Genomic DNA, 20,659 nt, shown 5'->3' on the forward strand with positions numbered 1-20,659 from the left:
CCACCATGCGGAAAGTGTCAAAACTATTCGTTTGAAACAAATTCAATATTTTTTGTCGGCACCCTGGATTACATTCCCCCTGTTCCTGCAAACAACAATAAAAACTGACAGCTACATATCTCTGCGGGTGGGTGAAGTATTTTCACGCTGTCGCTCCATGTCAGAAGCTAAAGTAAAATCGCTCATTGGGGAGAAATTCTGAAAACAACTTCGCACGTAGCACCATTGTACAGGGCATTAGCACTTTCGGTTCGCTTTATTAAACAGAATCGTGGAGCGTGCAGCTGATGGGTGTTTTGTTTGCAGATTCACTAGAATTCTCTCACCATTCCAACTCGTTTGCATTCATTCATTCATTCTCGCGGGAGTACGAGTTGTACAGTTTTATTCGGCATTCTTGACTTGTGTGCTAGGCCGGCTGAATGAGGTGAAGCACGGAAAATTAGTTACAGCCATGACGACGACGACGATGATAACGATGAAGGCGAAAAGTTGCGTGGAATTTGAACAAGCAGGTGGAAATTCGCGTGGTTCGCCTTTACCCACCCCCTTGTGAGATGCTATCTGCGGAGAATAATGAATGGTGCACAAGCTTCACTGAGCACTCCGCCGAAGCGCGCCGGCTCGGTACTCGCTTAGCTAATTCATTAAATTTAATTGCTGGCTAAGTGCTTTCGTCGGATGGAAGCTGAAAATGGTAGCTGATTCTCAAATCTGAGCTAATTTTCGGTGGGTTGGTTGGTTTTCTTTTTCATTAGGACAAGTTTAGCGAAGCTTCATCTGCTCCAGCACTTGGCATTTGAAGGGACAACAATCTCATCATTCTGAAGCATTGTCGATTTGAAAATTTAACTCCTGCTTGCAGAGTTCACAGCATCGTACATTCAATAGAATTTAAACTCTTGCCCCATCCCAGCACAACGCCCATGTAACACTTTCCGGATTTCTCTCTTTCTCCTTAGGCACCTCTTCCATTCGACTCGTGGGTCGGCGAACGGCTCGCCACTGCCGATGCCCCCCTTTGCACCCAACGGGACCCGTACCGGAGGGACGAAGAAGTTTCCGGTGTCGAGGATTGCCTACAGTTGAATGTGTACGTTCCGGAACGACCGGCCCAGGAGGGACTGCTGCCGGTGATGGTGTTCTTCCATGGAGGTGGCTGGCAGTGTGGGTCCGGCATGAGAGGCTTCTACGGACCGGACTTTTTGCTCGATCACGACGTAATCTACATTGGAGCCAACTTCCGGTTGGGTCCCCTTGGCTTTCTGAGCACCGAACAGGAAGACTGCCCGGGAAATAATGGACTGAAGGATCAGAGTTTTGTGTTGAAGTGGATTCAGGAGAATATTGCTTCGTTCGGAGGGGATCCCGGTTCGGTGACGATGTTTGGCGAGAGTGCGGGAGGAGCCAGTGGCACCTATCATATGATGTCTCCGATGTCGAAGGGCCTATTCCACCGGGTAATATCGCAGTCCGGAGTGAATCTGGACGCGTGGGCTCAACCGGCACATACGGGAGTTGCTCGGAAGCGATCCGTTCAGTTGGGTGACATGCTGGGATGTCATCAGGGACGAGACGGGAAGTTCCGGGAGATGATGGATTGCTTGCGCAAGGTCTCCGGGGAGGATGTGACGAAGGCGTTCTATGGGTTTTTCGTAAGTAGTGTCGGGAGCTACTGATGGTGTGAACGTAGTATTGTAATGGTATTTGTTTTTAGACTTGGGACACTGATCCGATGATTCCGTTTCCACCGGTCGTTGAATCGGACCTACCAGGGGCCTTCATCACCAAACATCCCCGGGATGAGTACGAACCGCATGCGCTTGCCCTGCCCTGGATGACCGGCTTGACGATGGACGAGGGAGCTCTGAAGAGTGCTTGTAAGTAATTCTAGACATTTTTTGAGCTTTTTACGGTTGCAGCATATATTGACCGATTACGACGAAAAGGATTTGGGCATTGTAGCGTATTTTGGGATCTCGTAAATAGAGAACACAACCACGAATACTGCTTAAAACATACATTGTCCGGTTATCATAGTCGAACCGACTAAAACGAATAAAACGATTACCGACGAAAAAGTGATACCATATTTTATATAAACCGATATAAAGGTTTGGGAAGTCCACCGGCCGACAAATAAAGGTTTTTGGAATATTTTATACTGGGAAATTTTGGTATGAAAATTTCGAGCATCTGAACACCCCCAAATCGCGATTAGAGCCTTAATTAAGGAGATAAATCGATTTAAAGGTTTGGGAAATCCACCGGCCGACAAATAAAGGTTTTTGGAATATTTTATACTGGGAAATTTGGGTATGAAAATTTCGAGCATCTGAACACCCCCCAAATCGCGATTAGAGCCTTAATTAAGGAGATAAATCGATTTAAAGGTTTGGGAAGCCCACCGGCCGACAAATAAAGGTTTTTGGAATATTTTATACTGGGAAATTTGGGTATGAAAATTTCGAGCATCTGAACACCCCCCAAATCGCGATTAGAGCCTTAATTAAGGAGATAAATCGATTTAAAGGTTTGGGAAGCCCACCGGCCGACAAATAAAGGTTTTTGGAATATTTTATACTGGGAAATTTTGGTATGAAAATTTCGAGCATCTGAACACCCCCCAAATCGCGATTAGAGCCTTAATTAAGGAGATAAATCGATTTAAAGGTTTGGGAAGCCCACCGGCCGACAAATAAAGGATTTTGGTATATTTTATACTGGGAAATTTTGATATGAAAATTTCAAGCATCTGAACACCCCCCAAATCGCGATTAGAGCCTTAATTAAGGAGATAAATCGATTTAAAGGTTTGGGTAGCCCACTGGCCGACAAATAAAGGATTTTGGTATATTTTATACTGGGAAATTTTGGTATAAAAATTTCGAGCATCTGAACACCCCCCAAATCGCGATTAGAGCCTTAATTAAGGAGATAAATCGATTTAAAGGTTTGGGAAGTCCACCGGCCGACAAATAAAGGTTTTTGAAATATTTTATACTGGGAAATTTTGGTATGAAAATTTCGAGCATCTGAACACCCCCCAAATCGCGATTAGAGCCTTAATTAAGGAGATAAATCGATTTAAAGGTTTGGGAAGCCCACCGGCCGACAAATAAAAGATTTTGAAATATTTTATACTGGGAAATATTGGTATGAAAATTTTGAGCATCTGAACACCCCCCAAATCGCGATTAGAGCCTTAATTAAGGAGATAAATCGATTTAAAGGTTTGGGAAGCCCACCGGCCGACAAATAAAGGATTTTGGTATATTTTATACTGGGAAATTTTGGTATGAAAATTTCGAGCATCTGAACACCCCCCAAATCGCGATTAGAGCCTTAATTAAGGAGATAAATCGATTTAAAGGTGTGGGAAGCCCACCGGCCGACAAATAAAGGTTTTTGGAATATTTTACACTGGGAAATTTTGGTATGAAAATTTCGAGCATCTGAACACCCCCCAAATCGCGATTAGAGCCTTAATTAAGGAGATAAATCGATTTAAAGGTTTGGGAAGTCCACCGGCCGACAAATAAAGGATTTTGGTATATTTTATACTGGGAAATTTTGGTATGAAAATTTCGAGCATCTGAACACCCCCCAAATCGCGATTAGAGCCTTAATTAAGGAGATAAATCGATTTAAAGGTTTGGGAAGTCCACCGGCCGACAAATAAAGGATTTTGGTATATTTTATACTGGGAAATTTTGGTATGAAAATTTCAAGCATCTGAACACCCCCCAAATCGCGATTAGAGCCTTAATTAAGGAGATAAATCGATTTAAAGGTTTGGGAAGCCCACCGGCCGACAAATAAAGGTTTTTGGAATATTTTATACTGGGAAATTTGGGTATGAAAATTTCGAGCATCTGAACACCCCCCAAATCGCGATTAGAGCCTTAATTAAGGAGATAAATCGATTTAAAGGTTTGGGAAGCCCACCGGCCGACAAATAAAGGTTTTTGGAATATTTTATACTGGGAAATTTTGGTATGAAAATTTCGAGCATCTGAACACCCCCCAAATCGCGATTAGAGCCTTAATTAAGGAGATAAATCGATTTAAAGGTTTGGGAAGCCCACCGGCCGACAAATAAAGGATTTTGGTATATTTTATACTGGGAAATTTTGATATGAAAATTTCAAGCATCTGAACACCCCCCAAATCGCGATTAGAGCCTTAATTAAGGAGATAAATCGATTTAAAGGTTTGGGTAGCCCACTGGCCGACAAATAAAGGATTTTGGTATATTTTATACTGGGAAATTTTGGTATAAAAATTTCGAGCATCTGAACACCCCCCAAATCGCGATTAGAGCCTTAATTAAGGAGATAAATCGATTTAAAGGTTTGGGAAGTCCACCGGCCGACAAATAAAGGTTTTTGAAATATTTTATACTGGGAAATTTTGGTATGAAAATTTCGAGCATCTGAACACCCCCCAAATCGCGATTAGAGCCTTAATTAAGGAGATAAATCGATTTAAAGGTTTGGGAAGCCCACCGGCCGACAAATAAAAGATTTTGAAATATTTTATACTGGGAAATATTGGTATGAAAATTTTGAGCATCTGAACACCCCCCAAATCGCGATTAGAGCCTTAATTAAGGAGATAAATCGATTTAAAGGTTTGGGAAGCCCACCGGCCGACAAATAAAGGATTTTGGTATATTTTATACTGGGAAATTTTGGTATGAAAATTTCGAGCATCTGAACACCCCCCAAATCGCGATTAGAGCCTTAATTAAGGAGATAAATCGATTTAAAGGTGTGGGAAGCCCACCGGCCGACAAATAAAGGTTTTTGGAATATTTTACACTGGGAAATTTTGGTATGAAAATTTCGAGCATCTGAACACCCCCCAAATCGCGATTAGAGCCTTAATTAAGGAGATAAATCGATTTAAAGGTTTGGGAAGTCCACCGGCCGACAAATAAAGGATTTTGGTATATTTTATACTGGGAAATTTTGGTATGAAAATTTCGAGCATCTGAACACCCCCCAAATCGCGATTAGAGCCTTAATTAAGGAGATAAATCGATTTAAAGGTTTGGGAAGTCCACCGGCCGACAAATAAAGGATTTTGGTATATTTTATACTGGGAAATTTTGGTATGAAAATTTCGAGCATCTGAACACCCCCCAAATCGCGATTAGAGCCTTAATTAAGGAGATAAATCGATTTAAAGGTTTGGGAAGCCCACCGGCCGACAAATAAAGGATTTTGGTATGTTTTATACTGGGAAATTTTGGTATGAAAATTTCGAGCATCTGAACACCCCCCAAATCGCGATTAGAGCCTTAATTAAGGAGATAAATCGATTTAAAGGTTTGGGAAGCCCACCGGCCGACAAATAAAGGATTTTGGTATATTTTATACTGGGAAATTTTGATATGAAAATTTCAAGCATCTGAACACCCCCCAAATCGCGATTAGAGCCTTAATTAAGGAGATAAATCGATTTAAAGGTTTGGGTAGCCCACTGGCCGACAAATAAAGGATTTTGGTATATTTTATACTGGGAAATTTTGGTATAAAAATTTCGAGCATCTGAACACCCCCCAAATCGCGATTAGAGCCTTAATTAAGGAGATAAATCGATTTAAAGGTTTGGGAAGTCCACCGGCCGACAAATAAAGGTTTTTGAAATATTTTATACTGGGAAATTTTGGTATGAAAATTTCGAGCATCTGAACACCCCCCAAATCGCGATTAGAGCCTTAATTAAGGAGATAAATCGATTTAAAGGTTTGGGAAGCCCACCGGCCGACAAATAAAAGATTTTGAAATATTTTATACTGGGAAATATTGGTATGAAAATTTTGAGCATCTGAACACCCCCCAAATCGCGATTAGAGCCTTAATTAAGGAGATAAATCGATTTAAAGGTTTGGGAAGCCCACCGGCCGACAAATAAAGGATTTTGGTATATTTTATACTGGGAAATTTTGGTATGAAAATTTCGAGCATCTGAACACCCCCCAAATCGCGATTAGAGCCTTAATTAAGGAGATAAATCGATTTAAAGGTGTGGGAAGCCCACCGGCCGACAAATAAAGGTTTTTGGAATATTTTACACTGGGAAATTTTGGTATGAAAATTTCGAGCATCTGAACACCCCCCAAATCGCGATTAGAGCCTTAATTAAGGAGATAAATCGATTTAAAGGTTTGGGAAGTCCACCGGCCGACAAATAAAGGTTTTTGGAATATTTTATACTGGAAAATTTTGGTATGAAAATTTTGAGCATCTGAACACCCCCCAAATCGCGATTAGAGCCATAATTAAGGAGATAAATCGATTTAAAGGTTTGGGAAGCCCACCAGCCGACAAATAAAGGTTTTTAGAATATTTTATACTGGGAAATTTTGGTATGAAAATTTCGAGCATCTGAACACCCCCCAAATCGCGATTAGAGCCTTAATTAAGGAGATAAATCGATTTAAAGGTTTGGGAAGTCCACCAGCCGACAAATAAAGGTTTTTGGAATATTTTATACTGGGAAATTTTGGTATGAAAATTTCGAGCATCTGAACACCCCCCAAATCGCGATTAGAGCCTTAATTAAGGAGATAAATCGATTTAAAGGTTTGGGAAGTCCACCGGCCGACAAATAAAGGATTTTGGTATATTTTATACTGGGAAATTTTGGTATGAAAATTTCGAGCATCTGAACACCCCCCAAATCGCGATTAGAGCCTTAATTAAGGAGATAAATCGATTTAAAGGTTTGGGAAGTCCACCGGCCGACAAATAAAGGTTTTTGGAATATTTTATACTGGAAAATTTTGGTATGAAAATTTTGAGCATCTGAACACCCCCCAAATCGCGATTAGAGCCATAATTAAGGAGATAAATCGATTTAAAGGTTTGGGAAGCCCACCAGCCGACAAATAAAGGTTTTTAGAATATTTTATACTGGGAAATTTTGGTATGAAAATTTCGAGCATCTGAACACCCAAATCGCGATTAGAGCCTTAATTAAGGAGATAAATCGATTTAAAGGTTTGAAAAGCCCACCGGCCGACAAATAAAGGATTTTGGTATATTTTATACTGGGAAATTTTGATCTGAAAATTTCGAGCATCTGAACACCCCCCAAATCGCGATTAGAGCCTTAATTAAGGAGATAAATCGATTTAAAGGTTTGGGAAGCCCACCGGCCGACAAATAAAGGATTTTGGTATATTTTATACTGGGAAATTTTGGTATGAAAATTTCGAGCATCTGAACACCCCCCAAATCGCGATTAGAGCCTTAATTAAGGAGATAAATCGATTTAAAGGTTTGGGAAGCCCACCGGCCGACAAATAAAGGTTTTTGGAATATTTTATACTGGGAAATTTTGGTATGAAAATTTCGAGCATCTGAACACCCCCCAAATCGCGATTAGAGCCTTAATTAAGGAGATAAATCGATTTAAAGGTTTGGGAAGTCCACCAGCCGACAAATAAAGGTTTTTGGAATATTTTATACTGGGAAATTTTGGTATGAAAATTTCGAGCATCTGAACACCCCCCAAATCGCGATTAGAGCCTTAATTAAGGAGATAAATCGATTTAAAGGTTTGGGTAGCCCACTGGCCGACAAATAAAGGATTTTGGTATATTTTATACTGGGAAATTTTGGTATGAAAATTTCGAGCATCTGAACACCCCCCAAATCGCGATTAGAGCCTTAATTAAGGAGATAAATCGATTTAAAGGTTTGGGAAGCCCACCGGCCGACAAATAAAAGATTTTGAAATATTTTATACTGGAAAATTTTGGTATGAAAATTTTGAGCATCTGAACACCCCCCAAATCGCGATTAGAGCCATAATTAAGGCGATAAATCGATTTAAAGGTTTGGGAAGCCCACCGGCCGACAAATAAAGGTTTTTGGAATATTTTATACTGGGAAATTTTGGTATGAAAATTTCGTGCATCTGAACACCCCCCAAATCGCGATTAGAGCCTTAATTAAGGAGATAAATCGATTTAAAGGTTTGGGAAGTCCACCGGCCGACAAATAAAGGTTTATGGAATCTTTTATACTGGGAAATTTTGGTATGAAAATTTCGAGCATCTGAACACCCCCCAAATCGCGATTAGAGCCTTAATTAAGGAGATAAATCGATTTAAAGGTTTGGGAAGTCCACCGGCCGACAAATAAAGGTTTTTTGGAATATTTTATACTGGGAAATTTTGGTATGAAAATTTCGAGCATCTGAACAGAGTCCGCTTTGAGAAGCGTCCGAGAACGGTTGTGTGTTTTTGCTCCGCTGCGTGCTTTTTTTTAGAGCTCGGGCTATCTTTGTGCTGCCGTGTAGTTTTTCGGTGCTCGCATTTGAATAGTTTTATGTCCCGGACGCGATAATTCTATTTAGAATGATTTGTGCTGATGTTTTTCCCCTGTTGCTTTGGTGCCTGGTGTGCTCTCGCTCCCTTTGTTGACAGTGTGACTCGACCGCGCTGATCTATTATTAGGTTTTTGCGGTGTGCATTGCTTTTGTGCACAGAGTGACATGAAGAAGAAAAGTGATATTTAGTTATTGTGTGTTTGGATTCGCTGGAGGAGGAATTGTTTAAAAATGACTAGAGAAAATTAAGCATCGAGAATGCGCTCCCGGATGTATTGATTTGGTGAGTACGTTCCAGTTGAAGATTGTTCTCTCTAAATATCCCTTTTTTGAATACGTTTCATCAATCAAACATTATTATATGTTGGGTTTGGGGGGGGGGGGCAGCCCAAGGGTTTCAATGGATTTGTAGACTGGACAAGTGTTCGTGGATTTGCCAGTCCCTTGTCACGTGTTGATAGACGTACATCTTGTCGTTTGTCTTCCAAAGGTCTTCAATGAAGTTGATTCACCCAGCTGCAACAAACCATCAGGCAGAACTTTACAACCAGTGAAGTATCTGCAGTCATATGTAATCCTTGCACTGATGGTGGGCTCTATTCACATCACATGTTCCCCTATAAAAAAGTGAATTTGTGTCGCATATATTATAATCTCATCTGATTCTGGATTTTACAGTCAGCTTCACAGGTGTCAACCTCCTGCCCAGGAATAAGGAAAACTTCGTTAAAGTCTCTTATTGTGTTTCCCTTCCGACTGGGGGACTTGTAGACTTCGGGGCAAACTTTCTTTGACGGTGGTGGATTATTCCCTTCGTTCGCCTCCGTATCCGAAACTGGCTACATCTGTTCCAATTCTGCTTCAGCCTCCAAGCGAGTCTTGAACTCTCTTTTTTTCACTCAATTGATACGTTCCCACATTGGGTTTGGCATGGAGAACTCGTCTTGAGAGAGTTTCGCTACCGCGTTTTTTTTCCGGCCAGTGTAGGATTCCAGCTTCTTTCCAACCAGAAAGAATTACGGTTAGGCATGTTTCGCATCTTTCAATTGTTTTTACCACTTTAAATGGCATTTTTTCCGCACTTGAACTTGGACGACACTAGCTGACTCCCTTCCGAAACATTTTGAACTGTCACTTTTCTCCAGGCAACTTTGTCATCATAAAACTGAACGGTACCAAGTCAAGTCAAAATGGATAATAAATAAACAATAAGGTATTCAAATTTACTTTATAAATGCTATAATAAACCATTGTGCAGCGATGATCGAGACGTTTCCGTCGGATAAGATTATTTTGCGGCCGAGTGTCTAGGAAGCTATGGAAACCGAAATGGCTCTTGATTTTGTTTTATGCCCTTATAGTATAAACCACCATCGCACTTTGTGAGTTGCCCCAATAGAACCCTTGCTTTTGGTTTGAATCAGTACAAATTCGTTCTATTATATAAAAAAAAAAAGAAGTATACATATTCATTTTCTTCCGAACTAAATAAACCACCATCACACTTTGTGAGTGGCCCCAACAGCATCCTTGCTGTTGGTTTAAATCGGTTCAAACCGCTTATAATTAATTATTTTGGTCATTGATAAAATAAAATAAACCATCATCACACTTTGTGAGGGGCCCCAACAGTATCCTTATTGTTGGTTTAAATCGGTATACACACATCTAATAATGATCTACATCTCTAGACAGCCGGCTGTTTAGAGCATAAATCGAAAACACTTATAAATAACTACACAAAACAAAAGATCGCATCACTTATCAAGGTGAATCCTGATCCAACGAACCTAACCCACTAACAAAACCTCCTTCCTGTGACTTTTGTGGGATGCAGAGGTAAACACGGTCCCAAAACAACAAAAGTCACACACTAACATTCCTTCCCTCTCCCACCTGATTGCAAGGACGTGGCCGGTGACGTTATTGATCTTTAAAGGTAGGAGTCACTGGAACATGTACACTGAGAATGGCAGGTTACTACCAAGCCCCATTCAGTTGATTCTTTGTACAATTTCACTGGTTCAGATCAATCACGGAGTGCAACTATCGATACGTGAAGTCAGACTAAGCTAAGCTAAGCTAAGCTAAGAAAATTTCGAGCATCTGAACACCCCCCAAATCGCGATTAGAGCCTTAATTAAGGAGATAAATCGATTTAAAGGTTTGGGTAGCCCACTGGCCGACAAATAAAGGATTTTGGTATATTTTATACTGGGAAATTTTGGTATGAAAATTTCGAGCATCTGAACACCCCCCAAATCGCGATTAGAGCCTTAATTAAGGAGATAAATCGATTTAAAGGTTTGGGAAGTCCACCGGCCGACAAATAAAGGATTTTGGTATATTTTATACTGGGAAATTTTGGTATGAAAATTTCGAGCATCTGAACACCCCCCAAATCGCGATTAGAGCCTTAATTAAGGAGATAAATCGATTTAAAGGTTTGGGAAGTCCACCGGCCGACAAATAAAGGATTTTGGTATATTTTATACTGGGAAATTTCGGTATGAAAATTTCGAGCATCTGAACACCCCCCAAATCGCGATTAGAGCCTTAATTAAGGAGATAAATCGATTTAAAGGTTTGGGTAGCCCACTGGCTGACAAATAAAGGATTTTGGTATATTTTATACTGGGAAATTTTGGTATGAAAATTTCGAGCATCTGAACACCCCCCAAATCGCGATTAGAGCCTTAATTAAGGAGATAAATCGATTTAAAGGTTTGGGAAGTCCACCGGCCGACAAATAAAGGTTTTTAGAATATTTTATACTGGGAAATTTTGGTATGAAAATTTCGAGCATCTGAACACCCCCCAAATCGCGATTAGAGCCTTAATTAAGGAGATAAATCGATTTAAAGGTTTGGGAAGTCCACCGGCCGACAAATAAAGGTTTTTAGAATATTTTATACTGGGAAATTTTGGTATGAAAATTTCGAGCATCTGAACACCCCCCAAATCGCGATTAGAGCCTTAATTAAGGAGATAAATCGATTTAAAGGTTTGGGAAGCCCACCGGCCGACAAATAAAGGATTTTGGTATATTTTATACTGGGAAATTTTGGTATGAAAATTTCGAGCATCTGAACACCCCCCAAATCGCGATTAGAGCCTTAATTAAGGAGATAAATCGATTTAAAGGTTTGGGAAGCCCACCGGCCGACAAATAAAGGTTTTTGGAATATTTTATACTGGGAAATTTTGGTATGAAAATTTCGAGCATCTGAACACCCCCCAAATCGCGATTAGAGCCTTAATTAAGGAGATAAATCGATTTAAAGGTTTGGGAAGCCCACCGGCCGACAAATAAAGGATTTTGGTATATTTTATACTGGGAAATTTTGGTATGAAAATTTCGAGCATCTGAACACCCCCCAAATCGCGATTAGAGCCTTAATTAAGGAGATAAATCGATTTAAAGGTTTGGGAAGCCCACCGGCCGACAAATAAAGGATTTTGGTATATTTTATACTGGGAAATTTTGGTATGAAAATTTCGAGCATCTGAACACCCCCCAAATCGCGATTAGAGCCTTAATTAAGGAGATTAATCGATTTAAAGGTTTGGGAAGTCCACCGGCCGACAAATAAAGGATTTTGGTATATTTTATACTGGGAAATTTTGGTATGAAAATTTCGAGCATCTGAACACCCCCCAAATCGCGATTAGAGCCTTAATTAAGGAGATTAATCGATTTAAAGGTTTGGGAAGTCCACCGGCCGACAAATAAAGGATTTTGGTATATTTTATACTGGGAAATTTTGGTATGAAAATTTCGAGCATCTGAACACCCCCCAAATCGCGATTAGAGCCTTAATTAAGGAGATAAATCGATTTTAAGGTTTGGGAAGCCCACCGGCCGACAAATAAAGGTTTTTGGAATATTTTACACTGGGAAATTTGAGTATGAAAATTTCGAGCATCTGAACACCCCCCAAATCGCGATTAGAGCCTTAATTAAGGAGATAAATCGATTTAAAGGTGTGGGAAGCCCACCGGCCGACAAATAAAGGTTTTTGGAATATTTTACACTGGGAAATTTTGGTATGAAAATTTCGAGCATCTGAACACCCCCCAAATCGCGATTAGAGCCTTAATTAAGGAGATAAATCGATTTAAAGGTTTGGGAAGTCCACCGGCCGACAAATAAAGGTTTTTGGAATATTTTATACTGGGAAATTTTGGTATGAAAATTTCGAGCATCTGAACACCCCCCAAATCGCGATTAGCATAGCATAGCATAGCATAGCATATGCGATTGTACAAATCGTGGGTGGCTATATAATGGTCAACTAATACGTTTTGCAGAAAATATCGAGTGTTGACGCAGAAAATATCACTTGGGATTAGTGATTTTCCCCACACGAAAATAAAATCTACAATAGAAGCATCGCATTATACACCTGGCCACATCCTTACAATCGCAGGGGAAGGGAGGGAAAGTTAATCCAACATCTACTTATGAAGGTGCAGGGAACCCATACTACCTTCATAGGTGTCACAGGAAGGAAAGAGTTGTGTTAGTGGGAGGGTGAATGATTTGGCAACTCTATTCGAACACCCCCCAAATCGCGATTAGAGCCTTAATTAAGGAGATAAATCGATTTAAAGGTTTGGGAAGTCCACCGGCCGACAAATAAAGGATTTTGGTATATTTTATACTGGGAAATTTTGGTATGAAAATTTCGAGCATCTGAACACCCCCCAAATCGCGATTAGAGCCCTAATTAAGGAGATAAATCGATTTAAAGGTTTGGGAAGTCCACCGGCCGACAAATAAAGGATTTTGGTATATTTTATACTGGGAAATTTGGGTATGAAAATTTCGAGCATCTGAACACCCCCCAAATCGCGATTAGAGCCTTAATTAAGGAGATAAATCGATTTAAAGGTTTGGGAAGTCCACCGGCCGACAAATAAAGGATTTTGGTATATTTTATACTGGGAAATTTTGGTATGAAAATTTCGAGCATCTGAACACCCCCCAAATCGCGATTAGAGCCTTAATTAAGGAGATAAATCGATTTAAAGGTTTGGGAAGTCCACCGGCCGACAAATAAAGGATTTTGGTATATTTTATACTGGGAAATTTCGGTATGAAAATTTCGAGCATCTGAACACCCCCCAAATCGCGATTAGAGCCTTAATTAAGGAGATAAATCGATGTAAAGGTTTGGGTAGCCCACCGGCCAACAAATAAAGGATTTTGGTATATTTTATACTGGGAAATTTTGGTATGAAAATTTCGAGCATCTGAACACCCCCCAAATCGCGATTAGAGCCTTAATTAAGGAGATAAATCGATTTAAAGGTTTGGGAAGTCCACCGGCCGACAAATAAAGGATTTTGGTATATTTTATACTGGGAAATTTTGGTATGAAAATTTCGAGCATCTGAACACCCCCCAAATCGCGATTAGAGCCATAATTAAGGAGATAAATCGATTTAAAGGTTTGGGAAGCCCACCGGCCGACAAATAAAGGATTTTGGTATATTTTATACTGGGAAATTTTGGTATGAAAATTTCGAGCATCTGAACACCCCCCAAATCGCGATTAGAGCCTTAATTAAGGAGATAAATCGATTTAAAGGTTTGGGAAGTCCACCGGCCGACAAATAAAGGTTTTTGGAATATTTTATACTGAGAAATTTTGGAATGAAAATTTCGAGCATCTGAACACCCCCCAAATCGCGATTAGAGCCATAATTAAGGAGATAAATCGATTTAAAGGTTTGGGAAGTCCACCGGCCGACAAATAAAGGATTTTGGTATATTTTATACTGGGAAATTTTGGTATGAAAATTTCGAGCATCTGAACACCCCCCAAATCGCGATTAGAGCCTTAATTAAGGAGATGCATCTGAACACCCCCCAAATCGCGATTAGAGCCTTAATTAAGGAGATAAATCGATTTAAAGGTTTGGGAAGTCCACCGGCCGACAAATAAAGGATTTTGGTATATTTTATACTGGGAAATTTGGGTATGAAAATTTCGAGCATCTGAACACCCCCCAAATCGTGATTAGAGCCTTAATTAAGGAGATAAATCGATTTAAAGGTTTGGGAAGCCCACCGGCCGACAAATAAAGGATTTTGGTATATTTTATACTGGGAAATTTGGGTATGAAAATTTCGAGCATCTGAACACCCCCCAAATCGTGATTAGAGCCTTAATTAAGGAGATAAATCGATTTAAAGGTTTGGGAAGTCCACCGGCCGACAAATAAAGGATTTTGGAATCTTTTATACTGGGAAATTTTGGTATGAAAATTTCGAGCATCTGAACACCCCCCAAATCGCGATTAGAGCCTTAATTAAGGAGATAAATCGATTTAAAGGTTTGGGAAGTCCACCGGCCGACAAATAAAGGTTTTTGGAATATTTTATACTGGGAAATTTTGGTATGAAAATTTCGAGCATCTGAACACCCCCCAAATCGCGATTAGAGCCTTAATTAAGGAGATAAATCGATTTAAAGGTTTGGGAAGTCCACCGGCCGACAAATAAAGGATTTTGGAATCTTTTATACTGGGAAATTTTGGTATGAAAATTTCGAGCATCTGAGCACCCCCCAAATCGCGATTAGAGCCTTAATTAAGGAGATAAATCGATTTAAAGGTTTGGGAAGTCCACCGGCCGACAAATAAAGATTTTTGGAATATATTATACTGGGAAATTTTGGTATGAAAATTTCAAGCATCTGAACACCCCCCAAATCGCGATTAGAGCCTTAATTAAGGAGATAAATCGATTTAAAGGTTTGGGAAGTCCACCGGCCGACAAATAAAGGATTTTGGAATCTTTTATACTGGGAAATTTTGGTAAGAAAATTTCGAGCATCTGAACACCCCCCAAATCGCGATTAGAGCCTTAATTAAGGAGATAAATCGATTTAAAGGTTTGGGAAGCCCACTGGCCGACAAATAAAGGATTTTGGTATATTTTATACTGGGAAATTTGGGTATGAAAATTTCGAGCATCTGAACACCCCCCAAATCGCGATTAGAGCCTTAATTAAGGAGATAAATCGATTTAAAGGTTTGGGAAGCCCACCGGCCGACAAATAAAGGATTTTGGTATATTTTATACTGGGAAATTTGGGTATGAAAATTTCGAGCATCTGAACACCCCCCAAATCGCGATTAGAGCCTTAATTAAGGAGATAAATCGATTTAAACGTTTGGGAAGCCCACTGGCCGACAAATAAAGGATTTTGGTATATTTAATACTGGGGAATTTTGGTATGAAAATTTCGAGCATCTGAACACCCCCCAAATCGCGATTAGAGCCTTAATTAAGGAGATAAATCGATTTAAAGGTTTGGGAAGCCCACCGGCCGACAAATAAAGGATTTTGGTATATTTTATACTGGGAAATTTGGGTATGAAAATTTCGAGCATCTGAACACCCCCCAAATCGCGATTAGAGCCTTAATTAAGGAGATAAATCGATTTAAACGTTTGGGAAGCCCACTGGCCGACAAATAAAGGATTTTGGTATATTTAATACTGGGGAATTTCGGTATGAAAATTTCGAGCATCTGAACACCCCCCAAATCGCGATTAGAGCCTTAATTAAGGAGATAAATCGATTTAAAGGTTTGGGAAGCCCACTGGCCGACAAATAAAGGATTTTGGTATATTTAATACTGGGGAATTTTGGTATGAAAATTTCGAGCATCTGAACACCCCGCAAATCGCGATTAGAGCCTTAATTAAGGAGATAAATCGATTTAAAGGTTTGGGAAGTCCACCGGCCGACAAATAAAGGTTTTTGGAATATTTTATACTGGGAAATTTTGGTATGAAAATTTCGAGCATCTGAACACCCCCCAAATCGCGATTAGAGCCTTAATTAAGGAGATAAATCGATTTAAAGGTTTGGGAAGCCCACCGGCTGACAAATAAAGGATTTTGGTATATTTTATACTGGGAAATTTTGGTATGAAAATTTCGAGCATCTGAACACCCCCCAAATCGCGATTAGAGCCTTAATTAAGGAGATAAATCGATTTAAAGGTTTGGGAAGTCCACCGGCCGACAAATAAAGGATTTTGGTATATTTTATACTGGGAAATTTTGGTATGAAAATTTCGAGCATCTGAACACCCCCCAAATCGCGATTAGAGCCTTAATTAAGGAGATAAATCGATTTAAAGGTTCGGGAAGCCCACCGGCCGACAAATAAAGGATTTTGGTATATTTTATACTGGGAAATCTGGGTATGAAAATTTCGAGCATCTGAACACCCCCCAAATCGCGATTAGAGCCATAATTAAGGAGATAAATCGATTTAAAGGTTTGGGAAGCCCACCGGCCGACAAATAAAGGATTTTGGTATATTTTATACTGGGAAATTTTGGTATGAAAATTTCGAGCATCTGAACACCCCCCAAATCGCGATTAGAGCCTTAATTAAGGAGATAAATCGATTTAAAGGTTTGGGAAGCCCACCGGCCGACAAATAAAGGATTTTGGTATGTTTTATATTGGGAAATTTTGGTATGAAAATTTCGAGCATCTGAACACCCCCCAAATCGCGATTAGAGCCTTAATTAAGGAGATAAATCGATTTAAAGGTTTGGGAAGTCCACCGGCCGACAAATAAAGGATTTTGGTATATTTTATACTGGGAAATTTTGGTATGAAAATTTCGAGCATCTGAACACCCCCCAAATCGCGATTAGAGCCTTAATTAAGGAGATAAATCGATTTAAAGGTTTGGGAAGTCCACCGGCCGACAAATAAAGGATTTTGGTATATTTTATACTGGGAAATTTCGGTATGAAAATTTCGAGCATCTGAACACCCCCCAAATCGCGATTAGAGCCTTAATTAAGGAGATAAATCGATGTAAAGGTTTGGGTAGCCCACTGGCCAACAAATAAAGGATTTTGGTATATTTTATACTGGGAAATTTTGGTATGAAAATTTCGAGCATCTGAACACCCCCCAAATCGCGATTAGAGCCTTAATTAAGGAGATAAATCGATTTAAAGGTTTGGGAAGTCCACCGGCCGACAAATAAAGGTTTTTAGAATATTTTATACTGGGAAATTTTGGTATGAAAATTTCGAGCATCTGAACACCCCCCAAATCGCGATTAGAGCCTTAATTAAGGAGATAAATCGATTTAAAGGTTTGGGAAGCCCACCGGCCGACAAATAAAGGATTTTGGTATATTTTATACTGGGAAATTTTGGTATGAAAATTTCGAGCATCTGAACACCCCCCAAATCGCGATTAGAGCCTTAATTAAGGAGATAAATCGATTTAAAGGTTTGGGAAGCCCACCGGCCGACAAATAAAGGTTTTTGGAATATTTTATACTGGGAAATTTTGGTATGAAAATTTCGAGCATCTGAACACCCCCCAAATCGCGATTAGAGCCTTAATTAAGGAGATAAATCGATTTAAAGGTTTGGGAAGCCCACCGGCCGACAAATAAAGGATTTTGGTATATTTTATACTGGGAAATTTTGGTATGAAAATTTCGAGCATCTGAACACCCCCCAAATCGCGATTAGAGCCTTAATTAAGGAGATTAATCGATTTAAAGGTTTGGGAAGTCCACCGGCCGACAAATAAAGGATTTTGGTATATTTTATACTGGGAAATTTTGGTATGAAAATTTCGAGCATCTGAACACCCCCCAAATCGCGATTAGAGCCTTAATTAAGGAGATAAATCGATTTAAAGGTTTGGGAAGCCCACCGGCCGACAAATAAAGGATTTTGGTATATTTTATACTGGGAAATTTTGGTATGAAAATTTCGAGCATCTGAACACCCCCCAAATCGCGATTAGAGCCTTAATTAAGGAGATTAATCGATTTAAAGGTTTGGGAAGTCCACCGGCCAACAAATAAAGAATATTGCCATTTATTATACTGGGAAATTTTGGTATGAAAATTTCGAGCACCTGAACACCCCCCAAATCGCGATTAGAGCCTTAATTAAGGAGATAAATCGATTTTAAGGTTTGGGAAGCCCACCGGCCGACAAATAAAGGTTTTTGGAATATTTTACACTGGGAAATTTGAGTATGAAAATTTCGAGCATCTGAACACCCCCCAAATCGCGATTAGAGCCTTAATTAAGGAGATAAATCGATTTAAAGGTGTGGGAAGCCCACCGGCCGACAAATAAAGGTTTTTGGAATATTTTACACTGGGAAATTTTGGTATGAAAATTTCGAGCATCTGAACACCCCCCAAATCGCGATTAGAGCCTTAATTAAGGAGATAAATCGATTTAAAGGTTTGGGAAGTCCACCGGCCGACAAATAAAGGTTTTTGGAATATTTTATACTGGGAAATTTTGGTATGAAAATTTCGAGCATCTGAACACCCCCCAAATCGCGATTAGCATAGCATAGCATAGCATAGCATATGCGATTGTACAAATCGTGGGTGGCTATATAATGGTCAACTAATACGTTTTGCAGAAAATATCGAGTGTTGACGCAGAAAATATCACTTGGGATTAGTGATTTTCCCCACACGAAAATAAAATCTACAATAGAAGCATCGCATTATACACCTGGCCACATCCTTACAATCGCAGGGGAAGGGAGGGAAAGTTAATCCAACATCTACTTATGAAGGTGCAGGGAACCCATACTACCTTCATAGGTGTCACAGGAAGGAAAGAGTTGTGTTAGTGGGAGGGTGAATGATTTGGCAACTCTATTCGAACACCCCCCAAATCGCGATTAGAGCCTTAATTAAGGAGATAAATCGATTTAAAGGTTTGGGAAGTCCACCGGCCGACAAATAAAGGATTTTGGTATATTTTATACTGGGAAATTTTGGTATGAAAATTTCGAGCATCTGAACACCCCCCAAATCGCGATTAGAGCCCTAATTAAGGAGATAAATCGATTTAAAGGTTTGGGAAGTCCACCGGCCGACAAATAAAGGATTTTGGTATATTTTATACTGGGAAATTTTGGTATGAAAATTTCGAGCATCTGAACACCCCCCAAATCGCGATTAGAGCCTTAATTAAGGAGATAAATCGATTTAAAGGTTTGGGAAGTCCACCGGCCGACAAATAAAGGATTTTGGTATATTTTATACTGGGAAATTTCGGTATGAAAATTTCGAGCATCTGAACACCCCCCAAATCGCGATTAGAGCCTTAATTAAGGAGATAAATCGATGTAAAGGTTTGGGTAGCCCACCGGCCAACAAATAAAGGATTTTGGTATATTTTATACTGGGAAATTTTGGTATGAAAATTTCGAGCATCTGAACACCCCCCAAATCGCGATTAGAGCCTTAATTAAGGAGATAAATCGATTTAAAGGTTTGGGAAGTCCACCGGCCGACAAATAAAGGATTTTGGTATATTTTATACTGGGAAATTTTGGTATGAAAATTTCGAGCATCTGAACACCCCCCAAATCGCGATTAGAGCCATAATTAAGGAGATAAATCGATTTAAAGGTTTGGGAAGCCCACCGGCCGACAAATAAAGGATTTTGGTATATTTTATACTGGGAAATTTTGGTATGAAAATTTCGAGCATCTGAACACCCCCCAAATCGCGATTAGAGCCTTAATTAAGGAGATAAATCGATTTAAAGGTTTGGGAAGTCCACCGGCCGACAAATAAAGGTTTTTGGAATATTTTATACTGAGAAATTTTGGAATGAAAATTTCGAGCATCTGAACACCCCCCAAATCGCGATTAGAGCCATAATTAAGGAGATAAATCGATTTAAAGGTTTGGGAAGTCCACCGGCCGACAAATAAAGGATTTTGGTATATTTTATACTGGGAAATTTTGGTATGAAAATTTCGAGCATCTGAACACCCCCCAAATCGCGATTAGAGCCTTAATTAAGGAGATGCATCTGAACACCCCCCAAATCGCGATTAGAGCCTTAATTAAGGAGATAAATCGATTTAAAGGTTTGGGAAGTCCACCGGCCGACAAATAAAGGATTTTGGTATATTTTATACTGGGAAATTTGGGTATGAAAATTTCGAGCATCTGAACACCCCCCAAATCGTGATTAGAGCCTTAATTAAGGAGATAAATCGATTTAAAGGTTTGGGAAGCCCACCGGCCGACAAATAAAGGATTTTGGTATATTTTATACTGGGAAATTTGGGTATGAAAATTTCGAGCATCTGAACACCCCCCAAATCGTGATTAGAGCCTTAATTAAGGAGATAAATCGATTTAAAGGTTTGGGAAGTCCACCGGCCGACAAATAAAGGATTTTGGAATCTTTTATACTGGGAAATTTTGGTATGAAAATTTCGAGCATCTGAACACCCCCCAAATCGCGATTAGAGCCT

The 20,659-nt window shown here is 39.7% G+C and overlaps 1 protein-coding gene across 1 annotated transcript in view; it reads left to right on the forward strand.

The window, feature by feature from the left end:
* The first annotated feature begins 576 nt into the window (after positions 1-576).
* Positions 577-20,659, forward strand: part of LOC135698928 (juvenile hormone esterase) — a 97,336-nt gene continuing 77,253 nt past the window's right edge. The window contains exons 1-3 of the mRNA XM_065219079.1: positions 577-627; positions 963-1,655; positions 1,718-1,880. Coding sequence (XP_065075151.1) covers positions 577-627; positions 963-1,655; positions 1,718-1,880 — 907 coding nt within the window. The remainder of the gene's footprint in view (positions 628-962; positions 1,656-1,717; positions 1,881-20,659) is intronic.

Source organism: Ochlerotatus camptorhynchus, unplaced genomic scaffold (assembly GCF_037179485.1).
Source record: "Ochlerotatus camptorhynchus isolate MF236.1 unplaced genomic scaffold, CSIRO-AGI_Acam_v1.1 ptg000099l, whole genome shotgun sequence".
Classification (NCBI taxonomy): Eukaryota; Metazoa; Arthropoda; class Insecta; order Diptera; family Culicidae; genus Ochlerotatus; species Ochlerotatus camptorhynchus.